The sequence below is a fragment of the Phasianus colchicus genome, chromosome 2 (assembly GCF_987193195.1).
Source record: "Phasianus colchicus chromosome 2, bPhaCol1.hap1.1, whole genome shotgun sequence".
In the NCBI taxonomy this organism is placed as follows: Eukaryota; Metazoa; Chordata; class Aves; order Galliformes; family Phasianidae; genus Phasianus; species Phasianus colchicus.
In genome coordinates, this window is record NC_143437.1 from 27,387,771 (window position 1) to 27,403,486 (window position 15,716).

Below are 15,716 nucleotides of genomic sequence, written 5' to 3' on the forward strand. Positions count from 1 at the left end.
ATTAGGAATTAGTGGAGAATATCTGTGTGTTCTTTTCTTAACATGGATACAAAACGGCACAACAACCTGATGAATTTTCTTTTCATAATACAATAATCAATGACATTTTCTATTCAGTATCAACTGAACAATAGACGTGACAGATCACTCAATCTCAGAACATATACTGTTGAGAGCATTTGACTCAACAATAAAACTTCAATATTTTTGGCTTAAATCTTTAAACCTATGAAATTGAATAAACGGGAGCAGTGTAAATACAGTGAGCTACAGTTATTTCTGATACACAGTAAACAAAAACAAAAAAACCAGACTGATAGTCATTGCTGCAGTTGGTGCATTTAACAGAAAAAAGTTAGCAATACAAATTACAAAATCCAAACCAAGAACAACTAAGCATCATATGAAATCATCATACATGCATACAATCATCTTACTGCTATTCTTTAAGAACACAGGCATAACTTAGTAACCTGAGAGCCAGTAATAATAATTAGTGCAGCAGTGGAACTTTTGTATGTAAATAGACTTTAAAAAAACCTCAAAATATGAGCTTCTGTAGGATATGAGCCCTGATCTGAAGTCCAAAGGCAGAAAGAAAAAAAACTGTAGGCTCAACACTGAAATCTGACACCATCATGCTTTATGCACTACTAAAATGTGGTCTGCTGGTTAATGTCTTCACGGATTATTGCTATGCTCATATCATACGCTCTACAACTTCTCAATAGTGTTCCTCTCAAGAAGAAATGGCAACTGGGAACTAAAGAAAAAAATCTCAAAATTCTCTTTCCAGTTTAAGACCACTGTATTTGCCTGTTTTGCATAGTATGGGTGGACTGTGACACATGAAACAAGCACCACCATTATGTAATAATCTGCAATTATTTTTATGGGTATTGAATTCCATTCTTCCTATGCAATACACACAATGGTAATGTAAAGCAATAGTATAAATTACAAGCCCTAACAAGGCAGTAAACCTGAACCAAGTCATGCAAAATAACATATTATAAACTTTCCCACCATACACAAAAAAGGCGTATCAACTTCAGAAGCTGATTTTTTTTGACTTGCTTTTATTCAACTTTCATTTTTTTCTTAAAAAAAAAAAAGCAAAACAAATAAACTCCATCCTTTTTCTACTAATGCCAAATTAATACTTCACTGTATTAGGGAAAAACTAGGAATATGATTTACATGAGATTTAACACTGGATATGGTGGTTCTTTACTATTGCATTATAAAAATAAAACGTTTAAATATAACTGTCATCAAAAATACAGTTGATTGCAGATTGTGATTCACATTAAGATCATAAACTATAAAAATCATCAGCTGTGCAGAATGAGCTGTTCCAGTTGACAGATCTTATTAGTAAAATCTGCCAATAAATTATAGAAAAAGATTATTTTAAAAATTGCTTTTGGCTTCCAGCATATGGAGCTTAAGGTGCTCCTGACACTAATAAGTTTTAATGTGGTTTAAGTAACGTGCAAACAAATCACACTGTTGTGAAAAAGTTGATGGTAGCACAAAGAGAACAAAGGAAAATGAACTGTTTATATGAAATTCAAAAACAACCTGTTCTGATTAGAAAGTATACTTTCAGAGGGTTTTGGTTCCCTTGATTTGGGGGCAGCAGATATTAGAATAAAATCACTAAAGGATGACTTCAGTGAAAAGCAATTTCTGTAAGTGTATCTGAAGCTCCTCTGGGTCATAGCAGTAGCATTTTACCTCTACAGCACCAGAAATACTCCAGAACTGATAGACTCTGTGTCAAAGGAAAGAGAACTTAACTACTCAACAAAGTTCTGTAAGGTTAATAATTGGAATAAGGTTAATAAATGGAAGTAATAAAAGCAGCATAATGGTTTTATACAGTAGAATAAGTAAGACTTTATAGTTTTACCAACAGCAAACCCTGAAACATCCCTATAAACACATAAAAAAAGCCCTTACAGCTAAAACATAGGATGTTTTCAAGCTATTATGGAAAAGCAAACGGTTAAAAATATTTTATCACCAGTAAATCATTTCTTCTGATGTGACAGCTTCTTAAGCCACCTGAAACACTCCATGACATGGATAATTTAAAAAAAAATATTGCAATATTGTTTGGTTTTTTTGTTTTCTTTTTAATTATTACAATATTATTTTTTTTTATCTCACACTACATAAGCCCCCCTGCCTGGAGTCTGTTTGCTTCTGGCAACAGGATGGTACTCTGATACTGAGAAAAGCAAACACTTCCTTGCTTGAAGGCACTCCATTTAGTACTTTTTGGTAAAAAAAAAAAAAAAAAAAAAAAAAAAGGTGGGCAGCAAAACTGCAGATTTTTGGGAGCGGACTACAAGGATGGATTCTTAGAGGCAAGCATTAATGATATCTCTTCTTGATAAATGCCTTCCACACACAGGTTACATTCATTTTCATGGCATCTAGATCATATGATTTACTGGCTTCAGCTACTCCAAACTGTTCTGTTTCAAACATTGCCAGTACTAACTTGCACAGACCTATTTCTAATCTAACATCTCAATGGCTCATTATAATCGCATGCTATAAAGTTGGCCTTTAAACTATTAACAGAAGAAATCTAAACAATCTTTGACGTTTTGATATTCAGTTTAAGTAATTTATAAGTAATATGTAATCTACTGAATAGCATACTGATACCTCCTAGTAAAACTCCTGTATTCACTCAGAATGCTTATGCTATGTCCTAAGATCAGGAAAGCAATTTTGGGAATTAAATTTATGCTTCTGTCATGTAGGTTTAAGTAGTAAAAGATTATTAGCAATCTGTGTACCAGCTTATAAAACCACTATGGAAAGCATGGCCAAAATACTGTGAAGTATGAGAACTACATACTACCTCAGGGTTACCCGCAAGTCTTATCCACCTGTCAGTTTCCTTATTTGTAAAACAGGTAAAATGACAGCTGGCTCCACAGACATGACAAGTTTCAGAAGACATATAGGTCCATCACCCACATTAAGGCAAGGTATGCTAGTATATGATAGTATTTACTGCATAATGTTTGATGCTATTTTGAGAGGCAGCTGCTCAGCACAGGGTGAAAGAGGGCAGCGTAAAAAGTTGAAGTCAGATTCTGGACACTAATTCCTTGCCATTGACTTTGTCACACTAAACATCAGATTTCAGTAAGCCAGCTTGCAACAAAATCAAATTAAGTTTAAAAGAAAGTCTATGGTATGAGCTAATATTATATTTTTTTTAGCTCAAAAATTTGGGTTAAACAGCACAGTTACTACGTTTTACACAAATACATTTGTGTTTTGTTATTTGCAGCAATGTAATATAAAAGGTTAAATGCTGTCAAGTCTAAACCACAGTCAATTGCTAAATCAAAATAGTAAAAAAAAAAAAAAAAAAAAAACCTGTCCAGAAAAAAGTTGCTTCTAATCCTGCATATTGTACTTTTGTTTGTTGTCTCCTCCAGCTGATTTCTCAAACATATGCACATATTACAGACTTCTCACAGCATCTGGAATTTGGTCTACATGATAAACAGAGGTTGCACTGAAGTCTTAAACAGACTTCTAAATGATGAAATCACAATAAGGAAAAACACAAATACGTTCTTATCTTTCAGTTTGAACTTGAGGATAAACCTTTTCCATTGACAGGCTTATACACAACTATTTTGCCCCTGGCAATGTGTCTAGACAATGTTTGTTACTTGTTTCAGTTCTGAAAGATATGCAGTGAACACAGTGGTCATCACAAAAAATCTCTTCAGAAAAAAAAAATTTTAGTATTAGAAAAAGCCTTCTACAAAAAAAAAAAAAAAAGAAATTATGTCCACTCTGTGTATTTCCTTTACACTTGAATAATAAGAAATTATTGGAAGGTTACTGGCTGCAGCATCATGGCTGAATTGGTCCAGATATTGGCTATTTGCTAGGGCACAACACGATGTACGTAAAAATAGGAAGAAAATCAATACACTAAAAATCACATGTAAGGAGGAGCTGGTAATCGGGGCATTTATTACTAAATTAAAACTTCAAAAACAAAATAATAAGAATACCTAAACGTCCTGTTTTCTGCAACATAACTTGGAACGTTTCTGCAACATGCTTGGAAGTCCACTCATTTTCAGCAGCCATGCTACAGTCATATAATTCAAGACAGTTAGGAAATTACTAAGCTAGTGATGTTATGTGCCTTATCACTATGATAACACAAGTCCTTGATCAAAACTATGAAACTAAACAAACAGTGAAGAGTTCCTTTTACCAATACTATAGCAAAATTTGCAGCTGAAAGAAAAGAATTTCAGTCAAAATGAGAGTGTTGATCAAAAATCTCACTTCAAAGAATGGAAAGGGAAAAATATATGAGTAAACAGATACGGACGTAAATATTTTCCTGAAGCAGAGCCAGATTCTTCTCAAATAAGAGAACCTTAATGAAAGGCTGCTCAGTAACGAACCATGCAGTAGTTTGAGCTACCAGCTTGACTTTGTAGTTTGATGCTTACAATTTTAATTTATGTCAAACAATTTATGTAAGAAAAAGTCAATACAAAGGTCTGCATTTAAATCTTGTAAGAAGGTATAATTTTGTAAAGTGGAAAAACAACATGAAAATCCCTCTTTGCCCAGATATGCATTTACAACGTAAACTAACATTCCTCACTAATTGTCAGCATGGATAATAAAGTATGTTATTTTTTGTTTCCTATATTAAGAGTATGCCAAGAAAACTTATGAATAGAGATTTATCTACCATTACTACAACTACATCTGCAGCCATTACTACAACTGCTGTTTTGCTTCCTAATAAATTCTGAAGAACGCTGAGTAGAATTTAAGAATTCAAAGGAAGACACTGTACTCTGTGCTGCTCTCTTAATCATTCTTGTTCTTCTTCACGGACTCAGCTACTTTCCATAGAAAATGTGCACGTGTTAACTGAAATTTAAATATAATGCAGAAAAAACTTAAAATAACCTGGTAAATCAGCTTTTCAAGTGCATAACAACTCAACTCTTCTTACATCTTTGAATTTTTATTCATCATAAGGTAAGGCAAATATTCTCACAAAGGAGCATTGCAGATCAATGGGTTACTAGGCTTAATGAGGCAAGAGTAATGGTCACTGGATTTTAATACAAGTAGCATTAATTAAACATTAAAAAAAGAACTCATGGCAGAGAAAGTATAGCATGGATTGAACTCCATAAATCATTACAGAGAAGGTAACGCACACTGTAAGACCGGCTGCAGACTAGAACATAATTGAAACACAGCATTTAGTTCTGCACTAGTTCTGATATTAATACACTAACAGCCTTCAGTTACTGACTGCTCTTCCGCCTTTCAGGATAATATATTGACAATTCCTTCCTCTGCATCAATGAATGCTCAACCATGCACCACAATTTTGCAAGCAGCATTGGTGCCAACATAACTGGCATATGTGATTGCAAATGAATTCTGATCTTATTATGAAAGCCACAAGTCTCTTTATGTCAAAAATTTCATTAAAATAAAGTAAAAATAAAAATAGAAAGGCAGACATGTATAGCTTGAGAGAAAATACATTTTTTAAAAATACCTTTGCAAATTTGGACTACTTGGAGCTTAACTATCTCAACTATCTACATTTATATTGCTGCCATATGAGATGACATTGATAGAGGTAATAATGTCAGAGTACAAGACACTAAAGCAATAGGGATCTGTTGCGGATCCATGCCTGCTACTGAGTGCAGTCTGTCATAATCTATGTCAGAGCCTGAGTCAAACCTTTCTTTGCTGTCAACAAACACTACTGAAATAAAACTATATTTCTTCTCCTGTGGCTATTCATCCAGACTAAACATCACTCACCTAACACAGACAGTTAATCTGTTAGTTTGCAAATTAGAAGTCTAAGAAACCTAAGGATTTCATCATATTACCCATCAAAAAGAATCTGTTATTTCAAAAGAACAACAACAAACAAACAGGATATTGCATACAAAAACACATTAACTTAATAAAACTGCAACACTGAGACGTTAAGATTTTAGGGAGGTCAAAATAAAGGTAGACTGGGAAACTTTGATTCTGCTACCTCTTGTGCATAGTTTTGCACATTACACAGTCTATACACACATACAAATAAACACGTTTTACTTCAGACTACTGAATCATTCAGTACTCAGGGTGAATAACACCCTAGGAAGCCAAGATGGAACATTCACAGAAAATCAACCTTGCTTAAAGCAAGTGACAATGAACATACTGGGGGCAGGTGGGTAAGGTAAGAAAAAGTGAATTAACACATATTAAAGTGCTACTCCTTAAGAAACAAAACATATTTTATCCTAACTCCTACATTATAACATTTCAGTAATTCACACAACACTTTCCAGCTCCAAATTGTTTCATTTCCTCAGAGGCTGAACTGAGGCATAGGACAGCCACGTGAATGAAGCTAGAGAATACACTGGCTATGCACATCCTGAAATTCTTCATCAATTTTAAAATGATCCTGGAAAAAATGGCACTCCAGTGCTCAATAAGGAGCAGACAGTACAGTTTGTGTGCCTTTGACAGCCTCCTTTTTTCCCCAGGGCCTTTCAGAAGTCAATCATAAATACGTGGCTGTCTACGTTGCTGCAACCTTCTAGATGCAAGGCCTTGCCAATCATCTTACACCCGACTGTCCACCCATCCAGTGAGTAGAGAAGGCTCTGATGAACAACAGAAGCTGCCAGTGCTGCTATGATGAACACAGCAAGGAGCTGAAAATATTTGGAGGCTTTTGGGTAAAATCAGGAACAGGTATTACTCAGTGTGTATCCTGCAAAAGTTAGAGATCACAGGGTACTGCTCTCACACTACAGAATTTCAGCTAGATTACAGTTGTATCTGTTTTTATTTTCATGGTTTTTAGCTCAAGATATATTACTTGGAGAATCACTGAAGATTCATGCTTGCAACTGTGAGCTAACAATAGCTGAAGACTTCTAACAAAAGGTGAAGAGGAGCTAACAGGATATACACTGACATTTTCTTCTCAATGCATTAGCTGCTAAACATTAGGAAGCTGTTTTCCTTTCCAAATATTTAAGGACTAAAAAGTTGAGGAGTCAGACATGCAGTTTAAAGAAAGATGTCTGCTCCTAACATCAGCAGACTCAAATCTTGTTCTGGCACTTTATTCTAACGTTAATAATAGATCTCTCACTGTTTTGTCTGCATATAATAACATTGACCTTATGATGAGCTCCCACTGTAACTGCTTGAAAGAGCGATGTCCGCCTGCTGTGAAAACCACTCATTTCAAATTATTCCATGCTAGTAGTTTGTCACAATTCTTTTTTCCCTTTGCTGGCAAATAGAGAAATACTCTCCTTTCTAACATGCACCTAAATTCCATTGTCCTAAATCCTTGTTAAAATTAGGTAAAGTGTCTTCTCAATTTAGTGTTTTTTTGTAAGTGAATGAAGCAAAGTAAACACCAATATGTTCAGATTTTGTGATAAGTATTTGTTTTCAGTCCCTGTTAAGAAGTGGCATATTGAGTTTATTTTTCTGCTTCTACCATCAAGACTACTGGTGCAATTTGACTGTCCACCAAAAATTCCAGGTAACATTGGTATTCCACGCAATCTTCTACAGTGTCCACCGGAATGACAAATATATGTTTACAATTTGGTAAAGCGGAATGCCAAACAAAAGTATGTTTAATGCCATATTTCCAAAATATAATCCAATTAGGTTTAAAAATGGTGCATTTCCAATTTCTTGAAGAGGAGGAGGGCAGGAATGACAGAATAGTAACTAAGAACATTTCAATAATTCATATTCTCTCAACAAATACTGTCAACTTAGACATTCATTTTACCTTGAGAAGATATGTAGGAATATTGCTGAAATCTACAGGCAACTTCAAGAGGAAGCGAGCTGAGAATTCACCAGTCTGTGGAAAAACCATAAGACTAATGAGAGCAAGTGTCCAAAGAAGTACAAAGTAAACATTCTGAAGACGGTATATTAACCAGAAAACACGTAAGAGCTCATACCAAATAGAAGGGCTGAGGTTTAAAAGAACATTTCTCAATGAAATTACTGAAGATGAAAAGAAAATTTAGATTCCACAGGCATTGCAAAAACACTCTAAGACCATAAAACATCATTGCCAGTATCCTAACAATAACAAGTAGTTGGAATGCAACAATGTACACGAGAAAAATCTGACTACACTTAGGTTCTAAACACAGATTGGCCTTGTCTGTTCTCATTTCTGGTTCAGTGAGACCTGCAAATGGACTGAAAGCAAGTGACAAAGTTTTGAGAGCGTAGAGAGAAAATACATGCATCTTCACAAACATTACAGATTCACATAACAGAAAAGTTGAGTAAGGTAAGAATGGATCAGAAGTGTCCTCAATGAACATAGACAAAGAAAATCAAGCTAGAATGCTTTCTGTCATTTATTTTCAGAGATATGTGATTCTTAACACCTAGACAACTGTTTACTGAAAATCTGCCAAGCTTCCCCTGCACATTGAAGGTTTTTAAGCATAAAGTGTATGCAAAGGAAATGGAAAGGATTTCCTTTCTGTTTCATACACTTCCTTAAAACCAGACTTTGTCCACCTGGTTATCAAGCAGTGAAGTTGGCTCTTTTTGAAAAAACAAATGTCTGATTTTCTCTGCGTTAATTTTTTGCTGTCCTTATTCTGGAATACAGTAAAGCATACATACTGCATATACATACAGCAGCTGTGTTTGTTACATTGTTATTTGTTACATTAGCTGTGCAAAAAGCATTAAACATTGATTTTTTGCAACTCAGCACAGAATCTTGAGAAAAGTTCATTTTTTCAGTTCTAACACTATTTTTGCATATTTTTCTGTTTATTTGTATGATGACATGCAATTTCTTAAATATAATACCTCATTTTAAGAGGCAAGGGGACAAATCAAAGCTGTGTAAATATTCGGTGTTACTGCAACAGTAACATACATGTACTACTTCTCTATTCCCCAAAAATAGATTTCCATGGCTAAATTTCATCTTAAAATATTAAGTGTTTTGCCAAAGAAATCAACAAGAGAAATACTGTAATGAGAAAGGTGCAGTAAACAACTTCAAACAATTGTACAAGTTGTATTTACATTCAAACTTCTAATGAGAATTGTAATATATACATTACTAGATTTAAACAGAATCATCTTTATTGCAGACACAGCTGTGCCTTCAGGTAGGTAGCTGTGCCTGGGATATACCTGAAATAATGAAAGTATTCCTTCTATAAAATGGAGCAGCAGCAACAACCTACAGAAGCAAGTCAATGACTTCTTGTGCAAGCAGCACAAAGACTGTTTTGACATCAGTTGGGGCACTTGCTATTTTATCAGACCAAAACTGATATTATAGACAGCAATTCTTGTATGACGACTGTTTTGGAAATGAGGTCCAGACAAGAATTGCCAGAAAAATCTAGAAAATGATTTCTGGTTAAAGACTAAGTCTGATGAACTGTGAGTGAATGCTGAACAAATAAATGGCCTTTGATCAAAACATCAGCTGCTTCATGGCATAAAAGTACATAAGGGCTTACAGGCCAGATCTTTTATGTCATTCAATCAAGATTGTGTTGCAATGTAGTCCTCCCAGAGAAGTTCTGGACTCACAGAGAGCAGCCCCTGCCCAAATTGCTCAACTACCCAAACCTTGCCAGCTGCTGACAGGCATACGGTGAAGTCAGACGTATTTCTGGCCATAACACAGAGAGATTAGATTCAGGTAGTTAATGAGCATCTGTATCAGATGGAACTCTGCCAACATGAAGCTACCACACTAAATAATAGTTTGTCTCTGTCATAGGTCTTGGAGGTCGCTTCAGGAAACTAGATATACACAAGCAAATTTCTGTTCCAATTTGGGACACAACAACTCAGGCTTCCTCTTTTTTAAAAAAATATATTAATTCATGCATGTAAGATAATTACGTTCATAACACTATGCAACATGCATTCATAGATGATTATTTCACAAGTCTGTTGAACCACCATCAGTTCATTAGAGACAGCAACAACATGAGTTTTCATGAGTTCTAGGCAGAGGAGGTAACACGCAGTTAGTTACCTCTTTATTCTGAGAGAAATGCTGCTATTTCACCAATTGTCAAGACTAACAAGAGAACTGTAAAGGATATGAAGGGGAACAAAGATGAGTTCCATAGTTTTGTGTTTCAAGACACTCACAAAGAAGCCTCCATAATGCAGGTAACATGTTCACAGATTTTTCAAATGAGACCTTTGAGATCTTCTTGATAGAGAATACAAACTTTGATAACAAAGCACATGCTATAGAAACCTTACATAGCTTTGAAATAATTGAAAGGATTTGCCTCAAAATGTCTTTGAGATTTATTTTATTTGAATATTTTAAGTTTGGATAACATTTCCATGCCAAATTAAGATAACATTTCACAGTCACAAAGGACTGGGGAAAGAATCCAAAGACTTCAGTAGACAGTTTTTCCATAAGGAGGAAAAAAGTTTTCTACAATCTTCACTACGACTTTGGCAGCTGCCAAAAGCGACGATAAAATCTGAGTATGGTACAGAAAACACTTCAGTAAAACTGTCTGATGATATTTACAGATGTGGCAAGTTGCTTGTGATGCCAGCTACAGAAAATAACACTTAAGAACAAACATATTGATTTAGAAACAGAGATCTGAAATTCTCTGATAAAGATAATGCCAAGTAAAATTAAGTACAGTGAGCTGTAAATCCTCATGTCATCTGTTACTTAAGGACAGTGAAAGTGACAAAGGTGAATTCTAGTCTGTGATAAAACAAGTGCTGGAATTTCATTTCCAGAGTACATCTATTTCATCAGATATTGCTTCTCAGAATAATATACATCAAGATTACACTGCTGCTGAAAGTAAGATGGATACGTGTCCAGCATAAGCGCTATTATGTATTTTCTGATATAACTTACTCCAAAATTCCAGTGATAAAAACACTATTAATGGGAAAAATGGCAGAGTTAACAAATAAATAAGTAGTTAACTTGAACACCAACCCAAATGTCTACATTGCCAATAATCTCCACTTAGAAGGTTGAGGTGGCATGGCACATTGCCTGGGTAAAGAATGCAATTTCAGGAAATAGATAAGCCAGTTTTATGTCTGATTCCCATGTGAAGACATGGCCCTACAAAGTCACTGCTCTAGTCCATCTCACCTCCTCCTATCCTGCAGGAAATCAGTCCTTTTTTTTTTTCCATCTATTTAAGTTCCTGGAACAACTCATCTCATCTCTGATAAGTTGCGGTGAGATACAGGCAACGGCAACTACCAATTAAATCTGCTCAACCTCAACATGGAAACACAGTAATACATTCTAGTTCTAAAAAGAGCTGATTTGCCTGAGCAGGTGTCATACCAGTGCCATTATTCTGCCTCTAAAATCTTCACAGACGTCAAAGTTCCACATACTGTGCCCTGTAAATATCACAGGCTTTTCAAAAGTTTATCAGTTCATCCCTAAATCAGATGAACTAACACTAGATTGAAAAAAGAATTGCTCACCTCAAAATTTAGTTCAAGCAAGGTAATGGAATGATTGAAAATGACAAAACAGAGAGTACAGGAAAGTGAGCTGAGTGAAATAAATTGTGTTCATTGGAAATAAAGCAAGGAGATGCACACAAACAACCTGGTTTTCTAAACCAAGAACTGTCATTTACTAAAATAAAAGGATCACAAAGAGCATTGTAGCAGCAATTCTTAATAGCTTACCCAGTTATTTTTTTTGCCAGCATAGATTTCCATATTTTCTCCATACTGGGGCTCTTCAAGTAAAGTCTGATACTCAAACATGAGACGTGAGCTCTCACGTAATCGGCTGCACTGAAATTGATGATACTGCTGCACAAGCTCTTTCACAACAAGCAGGAGGCATTCAGGATTTGAAGGATTCCAAGAAGCCAAATTCTGTTGAATTTTAAAAGAACAGAGACTGAATTCATTTCCAGCAATAGAAGGACAAGCATTTCCTCCTCCATACTGAAATCAGAGGTAAATACACATTTGGAAGTTTGGTGTCAAAGCTTAACATTAAATCTTAATATTAAATGGAAGGGTTATATCATGCTTTGGAAGGAAAACAGATTAAACAGCAAAAGCAAGCCTTAATGTGAAATAAGAGCCCATACAGTGACCTACCACAAAACAGGTAACGGAGTTACTACTAGGCATAGATACGCTCAAATGACCATTCCATTCTTTCCCAAAATTACACTGCCCCATCTGGGGACTTGAAAAGTCTGAATTCAACAAATTAAAAACTGATATGAAATGTACGATGATAAGATTAAGTATAACCCTGAACAGTATCTAACTCAAAAAACAGCCAAGTGACTATGCCAAACTGACACTAACAATGGAAACCAATTACTCAAATTATATTGACAGTGACATGGCAAACTGACTCAACTTTGTGCCCTACTTCACTGCCTTGATTCATTCCCTTAAAAAATGACATCCATACAGAAATCTCTTCCATCTGCCTGGCAAATTTATTACAAGTTGACCATATATCAAGAAACACAAGTAAAAGAAATAAACATTAATACATTTGAAAGCAACTGTGTCAGCAGAACAGTCAATATCTCTCAGTGTATCCACTCTGAACTCACTTAGACCAGTCTTCTCTGCAAAATAAGTTTTAGTTGGAAAGGTTGTGTGTTATTAACCAAAGCTAACACAGTAAGTGTACGTGCCTGCTTCTGATTGACCTGGAATGGGTACATGTTAATGTGAAATGAGACCTCATTCTTTACTCCATGCCAATAGAACAATAAGACAGTTCTGACATAAAAACCACAAGATAACTCTGGATTGCCATATGCTTTGTACTTATGTCCTCAACAGGTCTTGATCTAAGCTCAGGGCACATTACCAGTCATGCAGCCTTTGGTCAGCTGTGAGCATAACTATATGAATGAAACTGGATTAAAACACATCCCCTAAAATATAAAAGCTATTAATATTTTGTGTAACACCAGAATTGGTAAATACAAGTGGAACAGGCTGCCCAGAGAGCTTGTTGAGTCTTGGATATACTCAAAACCCAACTGTAGGCAGTCCTGGACAACCACCTTATCCAACTCTCTCTGAGCAGGCTTTTTCCAATCCCAGCTCCTCTGCAATTTTACGTGCAATTATTTATTTTACAAAAAGATAAATTGAAACAGAGAATCTTTCAAGCAAAGACTCCATCTTCTGAGCCAAAAAGAAAGTTACAAGTTCTACCTTCTGATACTTTTCATTCTGCACCTTCAGCTCTACAACAGAAACTACTTTTAACCTAATATCTGATGATGCAGCCATTTAATTTCAAAAGGCTTATAATTATTCTTATTTCTGTTGACTTGAGTGTAACCCTCTGGCATAGTTTTGTATGGACTTCATTATATGCACATGATGACAATATTTCCTTCTCTTTCCACAACTTCATATTTGTTTCTCTCTGAAGTCAAATATATTAAGATGCTATCAAAATGACATTCAGCATCATCACTCATAAAGATACAATTCTACCAAAGAATACTATCCTTTTCCTCCTAGACAGCAAGGATACTATAGAATGGGAATATCAGCATCACCATAACTCAAAATGTATATTACAGACCAAGGTAATCGGTAAATGAGTGGGCGTAGCAATCAGACAGATCAATACGATGGAAAAGGTGTTACAACAAAGGTATGATGACAGAAGGATCAGCATGATAGAAAGGTGCTATAAGGGAAGGGAAGAAGATTGCTCACTCATAGCAGAAGATTCTGCAGGGAAAAGCTCCACCAAGAAGAGATCTCCTGAAAGAGATCCTTCCCCAGTGGCAGTCAGCCCTTAAATGAGGTCTAAGAGAGGTGCAGCCAGGCTCCACCCCTTCTGGTCACACAGCTGAATTGCCTTCACCTGTGTTCCCAGGGCTGACTGGGCCCTTTCCCCAGGTGCTGAATCAGTCATTCAGGCCATGACTCAACAGTTCTCATACAGTGAAATAGCAATGAGGCTCCTTTAAGCTTCTTGCATCCATACCAACAAGTGATTACAAGCCTTGTTCTACCCTTTCTTCAATCTGCAGCTTGAAAAAAAAAAAATCTATTCTCAACCCCTTCAATTTACTCAATTCTAAAAAAACACTAGAGAAAATCTGTAAGGTAGATAGCGTCTTCTAGGAAACACATTTTGTATCATACAGTCTAAAACCAGACTGTGTATAACCTTAAATTTCCTGTTCCCAAGCTCCTGCTCAAATAAAGCATTTCCAGAAAGCCAGAGGATGTAATATGCCAGTATGTATTGATATCAGCCAGACAAGTGAGAATAACCTTTCCTCTTAATGACATTGCTATAACACAATAGAAATGTTCTGTCAAAGGAAATGACCAACAATATCTTAATAACCGACCTAAATGCACCCGTACCTTTTGTTTTTTAAATAATATTACACTACAGAACAAAAAAAGAGTAAGAGGAAATCCATTGTTATTTGTCCTGCGTGGAACTGAAGTATTGCTTTCTTCAAAGAGCTCAAGAACACTGCATCAAAACAGTGCTTACACTTTACAGTTGAAGGAATTAAAATGAATTATGCAACTCTAGAATCTTTACTAAATACCCTTCATTCAGCAATTAAGGAGTCAAACCAAGTATGAATTGGTTCTAAGAACAGTTCACCTGGAGGAAAACCTAACTAACAATCCACCAAGTACACGTGCCAATTCCAATCCATTCTCGTTGATGCAGCAGTAAATACAGAGGAAAATACACAAATTTTCTGTAACAAGTTCTGATTTAAATACACATTATTTTTTAACTTTATAATTATTTTATTATGGTACTTGCTACCTGGTTATTGGCCATTACCTTTCTGGTCTTTTTTTTTTTCTTTTTTTTTTTTCTTTTTTTTAGCTTTTAGAAATGTTCTTTTCAGATCTGAATTTATAAATTTTAAACCAAAACTCTTTTGAATATGACTTATATATGAAATCTTTTTATCTAATTTGAAGTGTCATTTGTCCTAAGCATTGCTCATTCATCTAAAAGTATTTTTTAAGCCATTTTACTATAATTCAATTTCAACAGCATGTCAGAAATACATGCTGTATTGCTCTTTCACAGCTTCAAATAGTACCTTCTTTAATCTTCCTTTATTTTTGAAATCAGAGACAAAGAAAGCAACTATCTATAGCACAGACAGAAACATAACAGAAGCAGAATTTGATATTTGTCAAGTTGATCCTTTGTAGAATGTCCTAATCACTACAATTTCAGCACTGTAATGAGTCTCCTGAGAACATGCAAAGATTTGTCACTTAATTCAATGTGCTCTTGCAACAGTAAATTGACCTCTTTCTTTAAAGATGTTCTAAACAATATTTTATTCAGCAATGTAGTACTGCTTACCCAAGTAGCCTATGGAAGTTGTTTTAAGTAATATCTTAAACTAAAAACTTCAGAAAAGAGAAAGAAAAAAAAAAGAGCAGCAGCCTTCTTCCTTCATTTTCTGCTTTTTGCCTGTTTTCCAACCCTGGCCAACACAGCTTTTGTACAAAACAGTATTTTAAAGTACTTAAAGCACAAGAAGAACAAAATGAGCTTCCAGTGTTTCTGTGTTCCATGGCTCAAAGTTCTGTCACAAAGAATTGCATAA

General features: G+C 35.3%; 1 protein-coding gene across 4 annotated transcripts in view; it reads right to left on the bottom strand.

Moving 5' to 3' along the window:
- Positions 1–15,716, bottom strand: part of BABAM2 (BRISC and BRCA1 A complex member 2) — a 161,189-nt gene that overhangs the window by 104,594 nt on the left and 40,879 nt on the right. For 2 of the 4 annotated variants that reach the window (XM_031594460.2, XM_031594467.2), the window contains exons 5-6: positions 11,794–11,988; positions 7,874–7,948 (exon numbers count right to left, since the gene is read on the bottom strand). The exons of 1 other annotated variant lie outside the window; for it this stretch is intronic. In XM_031594460.2, coding sequence (XP_031450320.1) covers positions 7,874–7,948; positions 11,794–11,988 — 270 coding nt within the window. The remainder of the gene's footprint in view (positions 1–7,873; positions 7,949–11,793; positions 11,989–15,716) is intronic. One more of the 4 variants, XM_090135184.1, reaches the window with a different exon arrangement.